Source organism: Xenopus laevis, chromosome 3L (assembly GCF_017654675.1).
Source record: "Xenopus laevis strain J_2021 chromosome 3L, Xenopus_laevis_v10.1, whole genome shotgun sequence".
Lineage (NCBI taxonomy): Eukaryota > Metazoa > Chordata > Amphibia > Anura > Pipidae > Xenopus > Xenopus laevis.
In genome coordinates, this window is record NC_054375.1 from 16121489 (window position 1) to 16139455 (window position 17967).

Sequence of the window (17967 nt, forward strand, 5' to 3'; positions counted from 1 at the left end):
TCGGTCTTTTTCTGGATTATCATTTACAAGACACAGTACAATCATTGCCCTGTTACCTAAAAGATACACAACATTTACTTAAAATCTTATCTGATTTGGTTTTACCTGATGAGCCTATTGTTTTAGCTACACTTGATGTTTGTAGTTTGTACACCATAATCCCTCATCAGGAGGGTATTGAAGCAGTACGTTGGGCGTTACTGAATTCTGCTGTTTATGATGGTCCTCCCATTGATTTTATATGCCAGTTACTTGAATTAACTTTGAAATTCAATTATTTTCGGTTTGAAAACCAATATTATCTACAGAAGACAGGCACATCAATGGGTGCTTTGATGGCTCCGGCCTATGCCAATTGCTATATGGCCCATTACGAACAGCAGAATATTGTGACTAAATACAGTGATTCTCTTTTAATGTATAAATGTTTCATAGACGATATACTGATAGTGTGGCGAGGGAATGAATCTGGATTGATAGACATGGTTGAAAATCTTAACAAGCTTGCGTGTCCCGTTAGATTGACAGTCACACACAGTACACAACAGATCCAATTTCTTGATGTAGAAATATACAGAAGGGATAGAGGATTGGGCTTTAGATTATATCGTAAGCCTACTGATAGAAAAACCTTGTTGTATTCAACTAGCTTTCATCCACCCAGTGCTAAGGCATCTGTTCCATTTTCACAATTTCTCCGTACTATGCGGAATAATTCTGATGGTGACACATGTGAAATCCAATTGCAAGAAACCTTTGAACGCTTTAAACAGCGAGGTTATGACCACTCTGTTCTATCTAGGCACCCAGCTTAATAAAAATGATTCTACTAGACAAAATCGTTTTATTTTGACTTCACGTTATACTTCAGGTTCAACTGTAATTAAAACCATTGTGGACAAACATTGGCCCACTATACAGAGCGATAAAAAGTTGTCCAAGTCCCTGACAGGGAGACCAATGTGGGGTTTTAATCGGGGCCCTAACTTAAGGGATCTTTTAATGAAGACAGATCCAGTTAAATGTTATGAATCAAATAACAGTGTTTGGAACACACTTAAGAAGGGCTGCTATAAATGCGCAGGGTGAACCACATGTAGAAACATGACACCAGGGAAATCTTTTCGTCATCCTCATTCTGGTAAAGAATTTCACATAAAACATCGAATCACCTGTACAACCACACATGTCATTTATATTATAACTTGTCCTTGTGGTTTAACATATGTTGGTAAAACTCAGAATACTTTGAGAGAGAGAATGGGAAATCATAGGTCCTCTATCAAAAGAGCATTCGAGTTAGGTAACTCAGACCTTCCCCTATCCAAACACTTTTTGTTGAAAGGCCATAGATTGCCCACTTTGAGATTTATGGGCGTCGATTCAGTACCTGAACCAAGTAGGGGAGGTGACTGGGACCGAATGTTATTACAAAAAGAAGTTTATTGGATAAAAACATTGGACACTGTGGCCCCACGAGGATGAAATGAATACTGCTCTTTTACTCCTTTCCTTGATAACAGATAGAAACAGCTATTACGAAATTTAAGTCTTATATTATAGCCTTCTTTGAATAGATATTTATTGTCACCGTGATTGTTTTTTAACATTTATATGACATGCTTTATATGTTTTTTAACATTTTACCAGTTTTTTATATATAGCACTTTAAATTATGTATACAACATTGTGTATTTTGTATTTTCTTACAGACCAAACTTTTTTTTGGAAATCACATGCCAGTTGATTGAAGGTTCACTTAATGAATAATTCACACACCTGCAACAGGGGCGTGGTTTGGTGGTGGGTGTATGGTGGGTGAGTGTCTTGCTACAAGTTCCCTTGGCATACTTATCACAAACTAAATGTCTAACTGAGCACTTCCCCCAGTAGACTTATCAAATATAGGGGTGGAAATAAAACACACACACATTGATCATCATTAAACCAGAATAATATATTGTAAGAAAAGTAATACAATACCGATTGAAGACAACGCAACGTCTAGCCGAGCTTCCCTTGGCAGACTTCTGAGAGGAACATCAGCTGGGGGACCCCGGGCCCAAATCAAATACAGCGACTCCCAGAGCACATCAATCGGCCAATGGTCCTTACAAGACCAATTATTCTACACAACACGTCTGCTTGTAGATGAAGTCCCGAAGCCCTAACAAAGTAATAGATCATTACACATAGACATATATAATAATAATAATGGCTACATGCCCAGGACATGGCCATGAGAATGACCATGAAAATGGAAATAACCATGTGAATGAAAATAATTGCTGTGTATAATTGCTGTTTATTTTGATCATAACTATGTGAATAAGATATGAGCTTCCTCCTTAATAAGCATACCTATATGTTTATGAGTCTATTACCTTAACTCCTACTATTCCCTGTTCTCCTGCTAATGACTGAATAACTCAACTCCAGTTGTTCCCTGGTCTCCTATTAATACTACTCCGGCTGTTCTTTGGTCTCCTTCTAATATCAGTACATCCATTTTACAACTAAGGAGCCATATTGAATGCACTTGATCACACTCACATTCATACATGGCCTGCCATGTCACATTTGTATCACAGTGAGTCTATAAATTATTTTCACTTGTCTGTTGATGCATCTTGATAAAGGTCCATGGTGAGGACCGAAACGTCGATCAAATAAAGGATTAACTTTTTTCACAAAATCCTGGTGTGCAGCAGCATTTTTCTTGAGTATATATATATATATATTTATATATATATATATATATATATATATATATATATCTTATTTACTTACATACTTACAATCTAAAAAAGTAAAATATACACACACACCCTAATATATGAACATGTATAAACCATATATATTTGTACAAAGAACTACTCTGTTCTTTTCTATTGAAATAATCATTTACCAAACTAAAGCTCGAAAAGAAAAGTACAGATTTTATACAAAACTCAGATCAATTCTAACTTCTTGTCATAAAAGATGTAATTCATATCTACAGTTGAGCCATTCCCAGACAAAAATGTTATAAGGTATGCAATATTGTCCCTTTGTCTGGAGGCACATGGATTATGATTTGGCACACTTAATTCCCTGATACCTGAATACTAATGAGTGACAAATGTGAAAAGGTGTTTAGCTGTGGCAGAAACTGTAACACATGTAACTGTAATCCCTATAAAGAATGAATGTTGATTAATACAGTACATACATAAAGTTGTTAAAGTGTATGCAGGTATTAATTATCCAAAGTACTAGCCTAATATTAGAAGTTGTCTTGTCATAATACTGGTGTTGAGGCAACCAGCATGCAGACAATTGTGTGGATTGGGCAAAGAAATAGTTCTGTCTTCACTGTGGCTCTTACTGCACACATGAATTTGTACTAAAAAGAAAGGAACTGCAAAGAAGAGCTAACGAGGTCACACAGCCTTATTAATAATATAATTAGATTGTGTGTGTAACTTGGAAACCTGAAAGGAATAATTATTGCCTTAAAGGATGTTTTTGATCAGTGCAAATAAATTCATTCAAAATAAATGCATTGTGTCCACACTTTGATGTGTTGTATTTATTATATCTTGTGATAAACAATAAAGAGTTAATAAAGTGCAATAGTGTAAGGGGTGCTAATTACATAAGCAACAGTTCGCATTCCACTAGTCTTTAGAAGAAGGAATCACTCAATAAAACATAACATTTAATAGTTCATTTAAAATCAAAAGAGGGATTTAATGAAATATAAAAACACTTAAAAATATGATGTATCCCGATCTGGTTTCACAGTTATAAGGATTGCAGTATATCTGAGTAATGAATATACTGGTCCCACCTAGATCGTTACATCAGCCTATATGCCCTCTGATAGTAGTATGAGTTGGGGTGGGGAGCAGGAGGGTGTCTATAGTAAAAGAAATTTGGTAGCTCCCATTGTTATGAAAAACACCGGACAAACCAACACCTTGTATGCTAGACCTTAAAGTATCGAACAAGTGTTAATTCCAAAATGGTATGCAAGGAGAGTAAACTGACACTTTGTCCTCTCAGAGGCACCTAAGTAGGTATGGCCTATTCAAAAGGGGGGTTGTGGGAGCAGGCCCGGACTGGCAATCTGTGGGTTCCGGCAAATGCCAGAGGAGCTGCTGTATGGTTGAAAAGAAAGTTACTATATAGTGAGCTGGTAGGGGGCTGTTTGGGCTGCTAGGGGGCTGTATGGGCCTCTGTGTACTTGGAATGGCATGGCCTATTTTGACTCCCAGTCCAGGCCTGTGTGGGAGCAAGTAGAAATGTATATAAGTATAAGTGCCTCTCTGCATAATAGCATTAGTTAAAGTAGAAGTCTGCTGAACCTTGGTTTCTGTGTGAGGGCTTAATCCTCCCCCGCTGCTGACTTGCAGCTTATAAGAGAGAGCGATTGCCCAAACTTTTAAAAAAGTGTATTAATATGGTGCTGTTAAAAACATAGGGCCACAATAAATTGATAGGGGTGGGTATGGGGGTGCTACAAACCACAGGAAGCTTAGCAAAAGCTTCAAGCTATAAGAGCAAATACAAAAGGGGGGTTGTGGGAGCACCCACATTGCTAATTAGAAATGTATTCAAGTATAAGGGAAGTGCCACTGACATAACCAAATGGGTCAGTGCACATTCCCTGGGCCCCTGTCTATGTAATATAGTAGATATGCAAATGCATGTGTTCACAAAGACAGGGGTTTTTAGTTACAAAGTTATGATCATAAAGTTGAAAAGCCACCATACCACATCATGGTAAACCCCATATGGCGGTCCCTAACTTGTTTAACTCCAGTCATAGTATTGAGGATCCTGTGCCTCTCTGCATAATAGCATTAGTTAAAGTAGAAGTCTGCTGAACCTTGGTTTCTGTGTGAGGGCTTAATCCTCCCCCGCTGCCGACTTGCAGCTTTTAAGAGAGAGTGATTGCCCAAACCAACGCCCATTTTTTTTAAAAAAAGTGTATTAATATGGTGCAGTTAAAAACATAGGGCCACAATTAATTGATAGGGGTGGGTATGGGGATTGCTACAAACCACAGGAAGCTTAGCCAAAGCTTTAGGCTATACGAGCAAATACAAAAGGGGGGTTGTGGGAGCACCCGCATTGCTAAGTAGAAATGTATATAAGTATAAGGGAAGTGCCACTGACATAACCAAACGGGTCAGTGCACATTCCCTGGGCCCCTGTCTAAGTAATTTAGTAGATATGCAAATGCATGTGTTCACAAAGACAGGGGTTTTTAGTTACAAAGTTATGATCATAAAGTTGAAAAGCCACCATACCACGTCAAGGTGGACCCCATATGGTGGTCCCTAACTTGTTTACCTCCAGTCATAGTATTGAGGATCCTGTGCCTCTCTGCATAATAGCATTAGTTAAAGTAGAAGATATAGCCTATTCCCTACGTCTTGTGTTAAAGCAACACCAAAAGTTTGGACATGAACACAATAGGTTAAATAACCAAAGGTGCATATAAACAGAGAACAGACTCAGTGTACTGTACCTTGCAGTATTATACAGACATATGTTTCCAATATGGTGTGCATAGAGTGACTGGCGCTTTGTCCTCTCAGAGGCACCTAAGTAAGTGTGGCCTATTCCCTATCACTAGTGCAAATGCAACACCAAAAATTGGAAACTGGCAAAGCCCAAAATTAAGTCTGTGCGAGTGCTGGTAACAACATCACTGGGAATTTAGCAAATTGGCCTAATTTATTTTGTCATCTGAATCATGCACTTTGATGCTAAGGTGTTAGAGTTGTTTGGAATTCCTTCACACCATATGACATAGCACCTAGTGCTATTGTGTAAAGTTGGGCTCACAAACTTAATACCTTATGACATAGCTCCACCCACTGATTGGCTAGACCTTTGATGCCAAGGTGCTCGAATTGTATGGAGTTGAGTATAAAATCAGGAGCTTGCTCACATTCAAGTTAGAACTCACTTGATTGTGCTAGCTGCTGGAGCAAGCCTGTTTTGGGACCTTCGACTTCTATACTTTCATTGCCATTTCTTGCTTTTGGTTTTGTATATAATTTCCTTTTCCAGTGACTGTGGATACTTGTTGCTTCTATTTACTGTTGCCTTGTTTTCTCCTGTGTTGCAAATTAACAGTTGTTATTTATTTCTTTAGGACAGAACAAAAAAGGAAAAAACTTTTGCCATGGCATCTGACGGGTAAGTCACTACAGCATCTGACTAGTCTGTTGGCAAGTTTTAAATTGTTCTCAAACACAACAGTGAACACCTTTGCTCATATCACATTCTCTTTTTTTCAGAGAGAACAGAATTCCTTTGGCCTGCAAATTTTGCTTCAAGACCACAGACCGACTTTCTGTACATCTTCGCAAAGTCTGCAGGAAAGGAGCAAGTGATGCAGAGATCATGGCCCTTGTAGAGGAATCAAGGTCCAAAATGAAGATGCTGGTAAAGAACCTCAGCGTCATCAATTATGAGCACCTGAAGGCTGGAGCCGATTCACAGAAGTCACTAGATTTTTTCGTCAATTTTCTTGAGTCCAACGGTTGTTTTATTTCTGACAAGCCTGTTGAAGCAGAGGATCCCATTGATAACCCAGTGCCTGATGGTGAAGAGAATGAATAGGATCATTATGAAGATGATATGGATATAGAGGAACCACTTCTTATGCTGAGGTAAGAGGGCTTAGTGGACTCTGTTTGTAACAGTTCTTCTTTCTTGCAGTTAGTCAGGGTCATGCATTCTACCATATTTACATGGCACTTGATAAAGGACGAGCAGCCTGAAACATGTTGTGAAAAATAAATCATAGCAGTTAATCTGCATTGCATGCTTTCTCTCAGTTCCTCTGAGTTTTCATATTTACATGGCTCCCTCTTTCTTTTTTTCTCATAGCACATCTGCCATCAAGATGTCATCAAAAAAGATTATGGAGGAGGCAGGACTACACAAGAAGCATTCAACTGATTCTCCACTGCTCCAGGCATTCAGAGGGTACTTGGAGAAAAAATATGCAAAATCCGGAATCAAACACGAGGTACTGATTAATACTGAAATGTTGTTACTGATTTTAACTTTAAATCACAGATAAATTCACAGATAAATAACCTTATTATAACCTTCTACTTTCAGCTTGATAATGTATCAAGATGGCTGCATTTTGTCAACCCAAACGAAGCTTTGGTCAGTTGCATCCATAACATTGAGAGGAGCATGCAGTTTTTTCAAGAGATTCAAGCTTCGGCAGCCAGCAAGGCGACAGCTCGTAACTATATAGGTGGAGTCAAGAAATTTATAAGTTATGTTGCCTCAGACCTTCAACTGTTGGAAGAGGATCCATCTCTGCGTGGGTCAATTCAATCATTCTTGAAGAGTCTGACAGAGGTCCAGAAGTCAACATACAATAAGGAAAAATCTGTGGAAAGGTGAGTCTCGTTAACCGTAGGTGTTATGGTATAGGAAATGACCAAACAGGCAGATTGTAAACCTGTTAACTAAATTTACCTTTTGTACTTCTCTTTTTCAGAAAGGCGACAAATCCAATGGAGTGCCAGGAAGTTCTAAACAAAGCACACCAATATTTTGTGGAGATTATTGATCGGGCCAATGTCAAGATTGATTTAGAAGAGAAGGATATGACATCAATGCTGTTCTACTTAGAGGCGCTCTTGACTTTGCAGCACCTACAGAGACCAAGTGTCATTCAGAACATGACCGTAAGTACTGTTATCTGCAAAAGTTATTAAAATATTATCTCACACTAGGGCAGACGTGTACTGGTTTGAACAAATTGGTTTGATCTATTTTTCTTCAACAGGTTAAACAGTGGCTGGAGAGGACACGCTACCAGAATCAGTCTTCAGGCAGTATAGCAGCTGTCATAAAGGTGAAGGCTGCAAGACAGTACATCGTTGTCCTCCAAGAAGCTGAAGAGATGTGGTTTGACACCTTTTTTAGAAGAGTCCGACCACTTTTTGTCAAGAGGAGCTTGAAAGGAGAAAATGGATATTTTTTTGTCTCCAGTAAAGGACATAAAATCCAGAACCCAACAACCGATGTCCGCAGATTCCAAGAAAAGTAAGTTATTTTTTTACTGGCAATATAGTCTTTAATGCCCAAAATGCCAAATGATAACATTTTTATGGTTATACAAATGTAACACACTAATATGTTCTTTACCCTGTAGGTTTGATGCTTGTTTGGCCAGTGGGCAGGAAACACAGGAAATTTTTATAAAATTCATCTGTGACAGTGTAATGGAATCCGAAGGTTCTTACCTGCATGGCGTCCAAGATGGCGACCAAGATGGCGTCCCCCTGCTCCACCATGTGGTCCCTGCTGGTCGCAGGCCGTCAACGTCAAGATCGAGTCGCCCAGGGATTGGTCGCCGGCGACGGAACGGACGCCGGCGTCAGAATCGGGCGCCGGCGTCAGGACGTCAGCGTGGGGACGCTGGCGTCTGCGTCTGACGCCAGTGCGTCAGTTTTTGGCGCCAAGCCCAGGACTATTTTAACCCCATTCCCCTTTTCTTCATTGCCCGATTATAGGTTCCTTTACTGTGTTCCTGGGTGTTATCATTCTGCTATATTTTCCTGTGTACCGTTTATTGCCTGTTTCCTGGACTTTGCTGATTGCCGCCTGAACTGACCCTTTTGCTTGTATTTGACGATTCTTCTGGATAAACCCTTTCTGTACTGCGAACCTGGTCTGGTCTCCTCTTTGGTCCTTACTATTACTGTGCCTTCGGGCCCGTTACAGTATAATCGGGCCATGGACCCTGCGGAGGAGACGCAAGTTACGCCCGATGTCTACCAAGCTGTCCGAGGATTGTCTTCTCGTCTTCTCTCTTACGAGAACCAGCAATCTCAGTTCAGCCAAGTCCTTCTGGCGATTCAGGAGAAGCTGTCCGCATTCCCGTCAGCGGCCCACACCCCTGTTCCAAGACCTGCTACACCGGTATGTGTCCCTGAGCCCCGCATCCCTGCACCCCCTCTGTATTTCGGCGATCCGGAAGCATGTCGCGGATTCATCATCCAGTGTGAAATCCAATTTGCTCTGCTTCCCGGCCAGTATGTCTCAGAGCGTGCTAAAGTGGGCTTCATCATCTCCCGGTTACAAGGGAAGGCTCTGGAATGGGCATCACCACTCTGGGAAAAGCAAGATCCAGCCATTGACGATGCAAAAGCCTTCATCCGGGATCTCCGCACTGTGTTTGACGCGCCAGGTCGGTCTGCCTCAGCTTCTGCTCGGTTGTTCCAGTTACAGCAGGGAACTCGCTCTGTGCCAGAATACGCCATAGAGTTTCGTACCTTGCTGGCAGAAACATCCTGGAACAACGACAGTTATCACGCTGCCTTCTACAACGGCCTGGCAATGCGTATCAAGAATGACCTAGTGTCCCGCGAGATCCCTTCTTCTTGGGAAGACTTGGTTTCCTTGGCTGTAAGAGTCGATACCCGGCAGAGGGAACATCTTGCTGACTGTGAGCGGGTCTGGAAATCGCAGAGGTCTCAACCAGCTTTAGCTCCTCGCTTCCAGAGACCCATACTACCTCCCCAGTCTACTTCTACTTCTTCTGTTTCTCCTCCTCTGCCCGCCAAGAAGCCAGTACAGATTGGTCGCTCTCATCTGTCTGATCAGGAGAAACTTCGTAGAAAGGCTACTGGACTTTGTTTATATTGTGGGGGCAAGGCTCACTTCGCTCTGGAATGCCCCATTAAGCCTGGAAACGCCAGAGCCAAGGTTGGGGAAACCTTTCTGGGAGGTATCGTCCCCTCTCCACAGTCTTCTGCCCATCGATTTCTTCTTCCTGTGCAAATCCAATGGGGCCCCCGGAAAGTCTCCCTGCAAGCCTTCCTTGACTCTGGGGCCGCTGGAAACTTTATGGACAAGGTCTTCGCTGCTAATCACGCTATTCCTCTTCAGCCCATGGCGAATCCTCTTCGAGTCCTTGCCATCGATGACCGTCCTCTGTCTTCTGCAATCATTTCCTTGTCTACACAAGAACTTTCGCTTAAGGTGGGCACTATGCACTTGGAGAGACTGTCCTTTCTTATTATTGACTGCCCTTCCACTCCAATAGTTCTGGGGCTTCCATGGTTGTGTACCCATAAACCAGTCATTGATTGGACCTCCTCACAAGTCTCCCATTGGAGTCCTTATTGCCAGCAGAATTGTTTGCCTGCTGCGCCCCTTGTCAAAGTTTCTTCTGTGTCTTCGAATCCTTCTCTTCCTCCCGTTTATCAGACCTTCTCCGATGTCTTCAACAAAGGCTCTGCTGAGACTCTCCCTCCTCACCGTCCTTACGACTGCCCAGTCGAGCTTCTTCCTGGTTCCATGCCTCCTCGTGGTCGCACCTATCCACTTTCTCCCTCTGAGACTGCCGCCATGAAGACCTATATTCAGGAAAATCTTCAAAGAGGTTTTATCCGCCCTTCTTCTTCCCCTGCGGGAGCAGGGTTTTTCTTCATTGAAAAGAAAGATGGAAGTCTGCGACCTTGCATTGATTACCGGGGGCTTAATAAAATTACCATTAAAAACCGCTATCCCCTCCCGTTAATTTCTGAACTTTTTCACCAGTTGAGGGGCGCCAGTCTCTTCACCAAGTTAGATCTTTGGGGCGCCTACAACCTCATTCGGATCCGTGAGGGGGATGAGTGGAAGACCGCTTTTAATACTCGTGACGGGCATTACGAGTACCTAGTAATGCCATTCGGTCTCTGTAATGCCCCTGCGGTCTTCCAAGAGTTCGTAAATGACATTTTCAGGGACTTATTGGGGCAAAGTGTGGTCGTTTACTTGGATGACATCCTTATCTTTTCCAAAAATCTCCAGGAACACCGTTCTCAAGTCAAAGAAGTTCTTCTTCGTCTTAGGAGGAATAATCTGTTCGCCAAATTGGAGAAATGCTCTTTCGAAGTGCCTACCATTCCCTTCCTTGGTTATATCATCTCCCAGCAGGGTTTCAAGATGGATCCCGCCAAAGTCTCGGCAATTATTGATTGGCCTCTTCCCACGTGTGTCAAGGCCATTCAGAGGTTTATTGGCTTCGCCAATTATTATAGACAATTCATTAAAGGTTTTTCTTCCAAGATTTCTCCAATTCTTGTTCTAATCCGTAAAGGGGGTAGACCTCAACACTGGCCCCCTCAGGCTCTGGAAGCTTTTGAATCCCTTAAGGAAGCCTTTTCATCTGCACCAATTCTCAGGCACCCGGAACCTCTTCTACCCTTCTTCCTCGAAGTCGATGCCTCTGATGTGGGAGCGGGAGCAGTTTTGTCTCAAAGGTCCTCTTCCGACGGTAAATTACATCCCTGTGCTTTCTTTTCCAAGAAATTCTCTTCCTCTGAGCAAAACTACGATGTTGGGAATCGTGAACTACTTGCTGTCAAGTTGGCCCTGGAGGAGTGGAGGCATCTACTGGAAGGGTCTTCTGTTCCTGTAACCATCTTTACCGACCACAAAAACCTCGAATTCATCCAGTCCCTCAAACGTCTCAATCCACGACAAGCCAGATGGTCTTTATTCTTTTCCCGTTTCAACTTCATCATCACCTTTCGTCCTGGCTCTAGAAACAGAAAGGCTGATGCCCTGTCCAGAAGTTTCATTTCCGAAATGCCTAGTTCCGAGGTTCCTGAACCCATTGTGCCTTCTTCCAAGATTATCGCTGCCTTATTTCCGTCCTTGGCTTCGCAACTCCTCTCTGCCCAGACCTCGGCTCCTGGAAATGCCCCCTTGGGGGTTGCTTTTGTTCCTCCAGATTGTCGTCAGTCCATTTTGTCCCAAGTCCACACCTCTAAGCAAGCCGGTCATCCGGGAATTGAAAAAACCACTGAACTACTTTCACGCCTGGTGTGGTGGCCATCCATGAGAAAGGACGTCAGAGACTTTGTTTCTTCCTGTGCCACCTGTGCTGTCTCTAAATCTGGACATTCCTCCCCAAGGGTCTTCTCTTGCCATTACCCATCCCATCTCGCCCTTGGACTCATTTGGCGATGGATTTCATTGTCGACCTGCCCTTATCCTCCGGCCACACTGTCATCTGGGTGGTGATCGATAGATTTAGCAAGATGGCCCATTTCACTCCTCTTCGAAAATTGCCTTCTGCTCCTGAACTCGCTGAACTGTTTATTAAACACATTTTTCGTTTACATGGTTTCCCTGCCGAGATTGTGTCAGATCGAGGTTCTCAATTTGTCTCTAAGTTCTGGAGAGCTCTGTGCAAGGTTCTTAATATTTCTCTTCAGTTTTCCTCAGCTTATCACCCTCAGTCTAATGGTGCCGCTGAACGGGTCAACCAGGCTTTGGAGCAGTTTCTTCAGTGCCACGTGTCCCTGTGCCAGGATGATTGGTCGGATCTTCTTCCCTGGGCTGAGTTCGCTCATAATAACGCTTTGCATTCCTCTTCTTTGAAATCTCCATTCTTCTGTGTATATGGTCGGAACCCGTTGGCCTTCCCTCAGGATCTTCTCCTTACCAACGTTCCTGCGGCCAACGACCAAGCTGCTCACATGTCGGCTATCTGGCAGGCTACTTCCTCTAATTTGGAAAAGAGTTCTTTGGTTCAGAAGAGGTTCGCCGATAAGAAGAGAGTTCCTTCCCCACCATATGCTCCTGGTGACAAGGTTTTTCTTTCCACCCGCAACATTCGCCTCAAGATTCCCACTCCCAAGCTTGGTCCTAAATTCATTGGTCCTTATCCTATCATCGAAGTTATCAATCCGGTGGCGGTCCGTCTTCAACTTCCTCCCGAGATGCGGATTCCTAATGTCTTTCATGTTTCTTTACTTAAGCCTGCCATGTCTTGTTCCTCTTCTTCTTCCCCCCCAGCTCCTGTCCTGGTTGATGGTCACCAAGAGTTCGAGGTCAAGAGGATTCTGGATTCTCGCTTTTCCAGGGGCACTCTTCAATATTTAATCGAATGGAAGGGTTTCGGTCCAGAGGAGTGTTCCTGGGTAAAAAACTCGGATGTCCATGCACCTACCCTGGTCCGTAAGTTCCACAGACTGTTCCCTTCTTCCCCCAGTCTCGGTGGTCCTGAGGCCCCCCCTAAGGAGGGGGGTACTGTAATGGAATCCGAAGGTTCTTACCTGCATGGCGTCCAAGATGGCGACCAAGATGGCGTCCCCCTGCTCCACCATGTGGTCCCTGCTGGTCGCAGGCCGTCAACGTCAAGATCGAGTCGCCCAGGGATTGGTCGCCGGCGACGGAACGGACGCCGGCGTCAGAATCGGGCGCCGGCGTCAGGACGTCAGCGTGGGGACGCTGGCGTCTGCGTCTGACGCCAGTGCGTCAGTTTTTGGCGCCAAGCCCAGGACTATTTTAACCCCATTCCCCTTTTCTTCATTGCCCGATTATAGGTTCCTTTACTGTGTTCCTGGGTGTTATCATTCTGCTATATTTTCCTGTGTACCGTTTATTGCCTGTTTCCTGGACTTTGCTGATTGCCGCCTGAACTGACCCTTTTGCTTGTATTTGACGATTCTTCTGGATAAACCCTTTCTATACTGCGAACCTGGTCTGGTCTCCTCTTTGGTCCTTACTATTACTGTGCCTTCGGGCCCGTTACAGACAGCAGCTTGAGTGACCAGTAGCTCATTGAAAGATATCTGAAGGCAGATTCAAGTCTGAATGAGAGCAACATCAACGAGCATATACGTGCTGCCATAAGAGTGAGTGAGCTGCAGAGGTCATGGGCCGAACCTTCACACTCAAGGTTAGTTTAGCTAATGCAGTACGCATCATCATTGGCAGTAGCCTTTATAGTTGTCGATGTCTTGTTAAGTTGTTATTCTTATTACTTAACTTTTCTCTCATTACCTCTACACATGCTCACATTCAAGACTTTGCAAGGGCTGCACCCTTCCTCTGGAATTCTCTCCCATGGTCTGTCCAAATTTCTCCCAACCTTTCTGCTTTCAAGAAATCTCTTAAAATGCACATATTTAGAGAAGCCTACCTTCACTATTAACTACCCAATGCAATAGAACATACAGTACCACATCTCTCACCCACTTAACTCTGATCTTGCCCACTCCCATACCTTGTGTATCATTCCCTTCCCTTTAGATTGAAAGATCTTTCTGCACAAAGCCTTCCTCACCTTCTGTACCAGTATTTATTGTGATGTATGTTACTCCATATGTTCTATGTATGTAATTCATGTGATTTAGTTGTATAATCCCATTTACTTTACAGCGCTACAAAATATGTTGGCACTATAGAAATACATGTTGTTAATAATAATAATATTAATAATAATTCTTCTATAATGTAAACTTGATTTTGCTTTTCAGAGAGGGAGAACATCCAACACAACAAAGCAATCCATCAATAAAAGAATTATCGTACAAATACATAGAGGACAAATTTCCAGTGGGCCCTGACACCAATGGCCCAACACTGAAACAATGCCAGGCAGTTTCAGAATTACATGGGAGATACTGCTACGACAGATGGAGGAGGCAGCAGAAACAGATCCGTATGGATGTCATCATCGGTAAGATCCATTCAAGTGTCTTTGTGTCATTTTCTAAGAGTCTTTTTTTCTGCAATGGTACTAACCTTTTTTCTTTAATTTTATTTCAGCACATTACAAGCATGAAAAGCCAACCCCCAGCCAAGTCCAGAGCTACCTGAATTGGCAAGGGTGGCTTAAACAAGTCCCAACCGTGGAGGACATCCTGCTGTATTGGAAGGCCAGTGAAAAGCCGAAAATTGATGCCACAGACAGAAGAATACAACATCTTACCAACACTCAGCAGTGGCCAGGATTGGCTGTTGTAGATGATCCAGTCAAAGGAGAAAAAGTTGCGACTCTCCAGGACTTTTAAAAAGGTGACTACATTTGTGACTACCATGGGCCGGTCATTTCTGCAAAGGAAGGGGATCGGCTGATGAGGTCGATGGAGCAGAATGAAATGGGATACTTATATTTCTTCTTGGACAGAGGGAATAAAAGACTCTGTATCTATGCCCAGAATGTCCATTGCTCCTGTCAGAGTGACCTACCGACAACTTACGGGAGGAAAATTAACCATTCCCGTAAAAGGCCAAACCTCAGACCCACCAGTCAAATATTTCTCAAATGACGACAGACCGTACATATTGTTTTCTGCAAACGAGGACATTGATGCTGGAACAGAACTCCTGTTCGATTACGGAGTCACAAGAAAGTCATTCTCTGGTGAGGGGGCAGATCTTCCCTGGATTGATGAGTAGATCCTCTGAAGTTAAAACTTTGTACATGTGCACGAACTTTGGCATGCAGGACTTTGCACTTTTGGCACATCATTCAAGTATCTAAACAGACTTAACACTCTTTACAACAGTTCCATTCCTAAGTAACACTCATCTTTACAGTGAAATTTTAAAACTGAACTATTTATTTGTTGCTAAAATAATTATTTGTTTACAGTTTAATTTTCATGGAATACATTTTGATTATATTTTTAACTTTTTGGAGCATGGGTATATGTGTCTATTAAATATTTATGTAAATACCTATGTCTTCTTATTCTCAGTAGATAGATGCCTACACAGGGCACTTGGTAAAGGTCTTGGCATGTCCAGCACAGAGAGGCCAAGTACTTAGTTAGGGCCTTAACTTGTTGGAAATACTAGGACCAAAAGAAGCAGTGGATGGAAGGGCCTATTGGAGCACTGTAAGAGAGGACATGTTTAAGTGCATATTCACCATGTTCCTTTTGAGTTAGCAGAGTTGAAAGACTCTATACCATTCCCTGTGTGCCTGTGAATGGCTCATTAAATCAGTTATAGTTACTTTGATTGCTCCATCTGTTACTTGGATAACTGTGGTAATTCTAGAGCTAATACATGCCAAAGAGTGCTGACCCCCAGGGATGCATGCATTTATCAGACCAAAACCAATCCGGTGGCCCCTGCGCCCCGGCGCTTTGGTGACTCTAGATAGCCTCGGGCCGATCGCACGTCCCCGTGATCGCGACGATACATTCGGATGTCTGCCCTATCAACTTTCGATGGTACTTTCTGCGCCTACCATGGTGACCACGGGTAACGGGGAATCAGGGTTCAATTCCAGAGAGGGAGCCTGAGAAACGGCTACCACATCCAAGGAAGGCAGCAGGCGTGGAAATTACCCACTCTCGACGAGGGGAGGTAGTGACGAAAAATAACAATACAGGACTCTTTCGAGGCCCTGTAATTGGAATGAGTACACTTTAAATCCTTTAACAAGGATCTATTGTAGGGCAAGTCTGGTGCCAGCAGCCGCGGTGTGAGGTTGTGTCTGCAGTGTGCTCTTTCTGGCCTATTTTTGACAGAGCGGTGGAATGAGCCTGAGTAGCCCAGGAGGGGGGGTACCTCCTCGGGGTGCGAGCTTGGGGAGGCCCCCAGAAGATATGCCTGGGGCCTTGGCTGGAGGCCTGGAGGAGGATTTGCCTTCATCTGAGGCATTGGTTGAAACTAGCAAAAGGGCCCATTTTCCATCTAAGGGGCCTATGGATTCCATTAAATCCGTGAGTGTCTTTATTCCTGATTTAAAACCAGGGGAGTAGGGTTTTGCTCATAACCTGGCAAAAGGCATCACAATGTTGGATAAAAAAAGAAAAGAAATCGATAAACTTAAAGCTTTTATTAAAAGCAAGAAAAAAGTGATTTCTCGCCTTAATAGTCAGGCAATTCTTGGGAAATAGCAGGAAATCCTTGACCTCCAGGCCGACCTAAAAGAACAAGAGGAAGATTTGGAAGTACTAAGCTAAGGAATCGGGGCTATTCGCGAGCGATATATTAATGCAGATCACTTCTCTCTGCTAGAAAAAAGGAAAAGGGAGAAAGAAAATTTGTTGAGAAGCAGGACAGGTGCGGATGAATGTTGGATTGCTGTGTCCTCAGGCGAGTCGGGAGAGCCTAATGATTGGCAGGAGATAGACTCGGATGCGACGCCATCGGGTTTGTCCTGGTCTTCTGCGTGAGATCCATGAGGCGGAGTCCCCGACTTCTATTAGAGGTGATAGGATGGTCTTATCTATGGATGAAGTTGAAGCAATTAATCCTGCAGAGAAATGCAAAGAAAAGAAGATAGTAAAGCAGCAGAAGTTGGCTGGCAGTTTGAGGTTTGTTCATGGTGAAGTGATTGCAAAGAGTGGGATGCAGGAGATCAAAGTGTCTGGAGCAAGGGAAGCCTCCAAGATGGCGTCATGCAGCATGCATCTCAGCCCCCTGCATGTCAAGCAAACTCATCGGGGGTCAGAGTATGATGGGTGCTCAGTATTCTTGTCATCCTCAGAGGCCGAGTTCCCGCCTCTGCCAGAACCTAAGGGGAAACCGCAACCGGAACCGGAGAGAGGTAGAACCGGCAGTAAGGCAGAAGTGACGTCATCAGTGGTGGACGCGGCCGCGGCTCAGGGTGCAGAGGAATCTTTTTCTTTGCAGGGTCGGTCGGAGTATAAGGAGAGGCGGGTATGTGGAGAGGGGAGCCCGCGAAGGCCAGATATGGCTCCGGAGGAGTATAAGGAGTTGCAGGCTAAGGAGCAGGAGGGTCTGTGAAGATCTGAGAGTCTGATTGTTAAGCCCACTAAGTCTAAAACATCAGCTGTTTCATCTAACTATATGGCGGGTAAGACATATGTTACCGAGCATGCTGCTGATCAAGTGGTAGTTAATGTTGCTAATATTGTAACCCCTGATTCAGAAATAATATTGTCTTTTGAAAGTGGGAAGGGGGGGATGTGCTCCCTAAAGTTATAGAATGTTTGCCTGAGGCAAGTGCGTAGGAAGGGGGTATGCTTGCGGGTATGGAGGTTGAATTTCAGATGCATCAGGGGGGTGGTCTATTGGAGGACACTGTAGTTCATATGAAAGCGGTAAATGATGTTTCTGGAGTAAATTTGGTTATGTCTGAACAGCCTGTGGCTATGAATCCTTTGGGGGGGGGGAGAATGCAGGAGGTAATGCTGCTGCGCAGTTGAAAATTGCTGGGAATGAGGAATG

The 17967-nt window shown here is 43.5% G+C and overlaps 1 protein-coding gene and 1 long non-coding RNA gene across 3 annotated transcripts; both read left to right on the forward strand.

The window, feature by feature from the left end:
- Positions 1-5319: 5319 nt before the first annotated feature.
- Positions 5320-13309, forward strand: LOC121401388. Of its 2 annotated transcripts, XM_041585993.1 has the most exons (8): positions 5320-6195; positions 6297-6671; positions 6892-7033; positions 7129-7421; positions 7523-7712; positions 7814-8073; positions 8183-8265; positions 13078-13309. In XM_041585993.1, exons 2-8 carry the CDS (start codon positions 6640-6642, stop codon positions 13275-13277), a joined length of 1200 nt encoding a protein of 399 aa, XP_041441927.1. In that variant the 5' UTR covers positions 5320-6195; positions 6297-6639; the 3' UTR covers positions 13278-13309. The 2 variants fall into 2 exon arrangements, with proteins under 2 accessions (XP_041441927.1, XP_041441926.1); XM_041585992.1 differs by lacking the exon at positions 13078-13309 and having other exon boundaries at positions 8183-8497.
- Positions 13310-13450: 141 nt separating this feature from the next.
- LOC121401401 lies at positions 13451-16487 on the forward strand. Its single transcript, XR_005966207.1, has 3 exons — positions 13451-13711; positions 14292-14494; positions 14584-16487. It is a non-coding gene; the product is annotated as an uncharacterized LOC121401401 (long non-coding RNA).
- The last annotated feature ends 1480 nt before the right edge of the window (positions 16488-17967 follow it).

Excerpts from the sequence above, each read along its gene's own strand:
- LOC121401388 (XM_041585993.1), top strand. The coding sequence starts at position 6,640 with ATGGATATAGAGGAACCACTTCTTATGCTGAG. Across the intron at positions 7,034-7,128 it reads AATCCGGAATCAAACACGAG|CTTGATAATGTATCAAGATG; the intron begins GTACTGATTAAT and ends TTCTACTTTCAG. Across the intron at positions 8,074-8,182 it reads GTCCGCAGATTCCAAGAAAA|GTTTGATGCTTGTTTGGCCA; the intron begins GTAAGTTATTTT and ends TTTACCCTGTAG.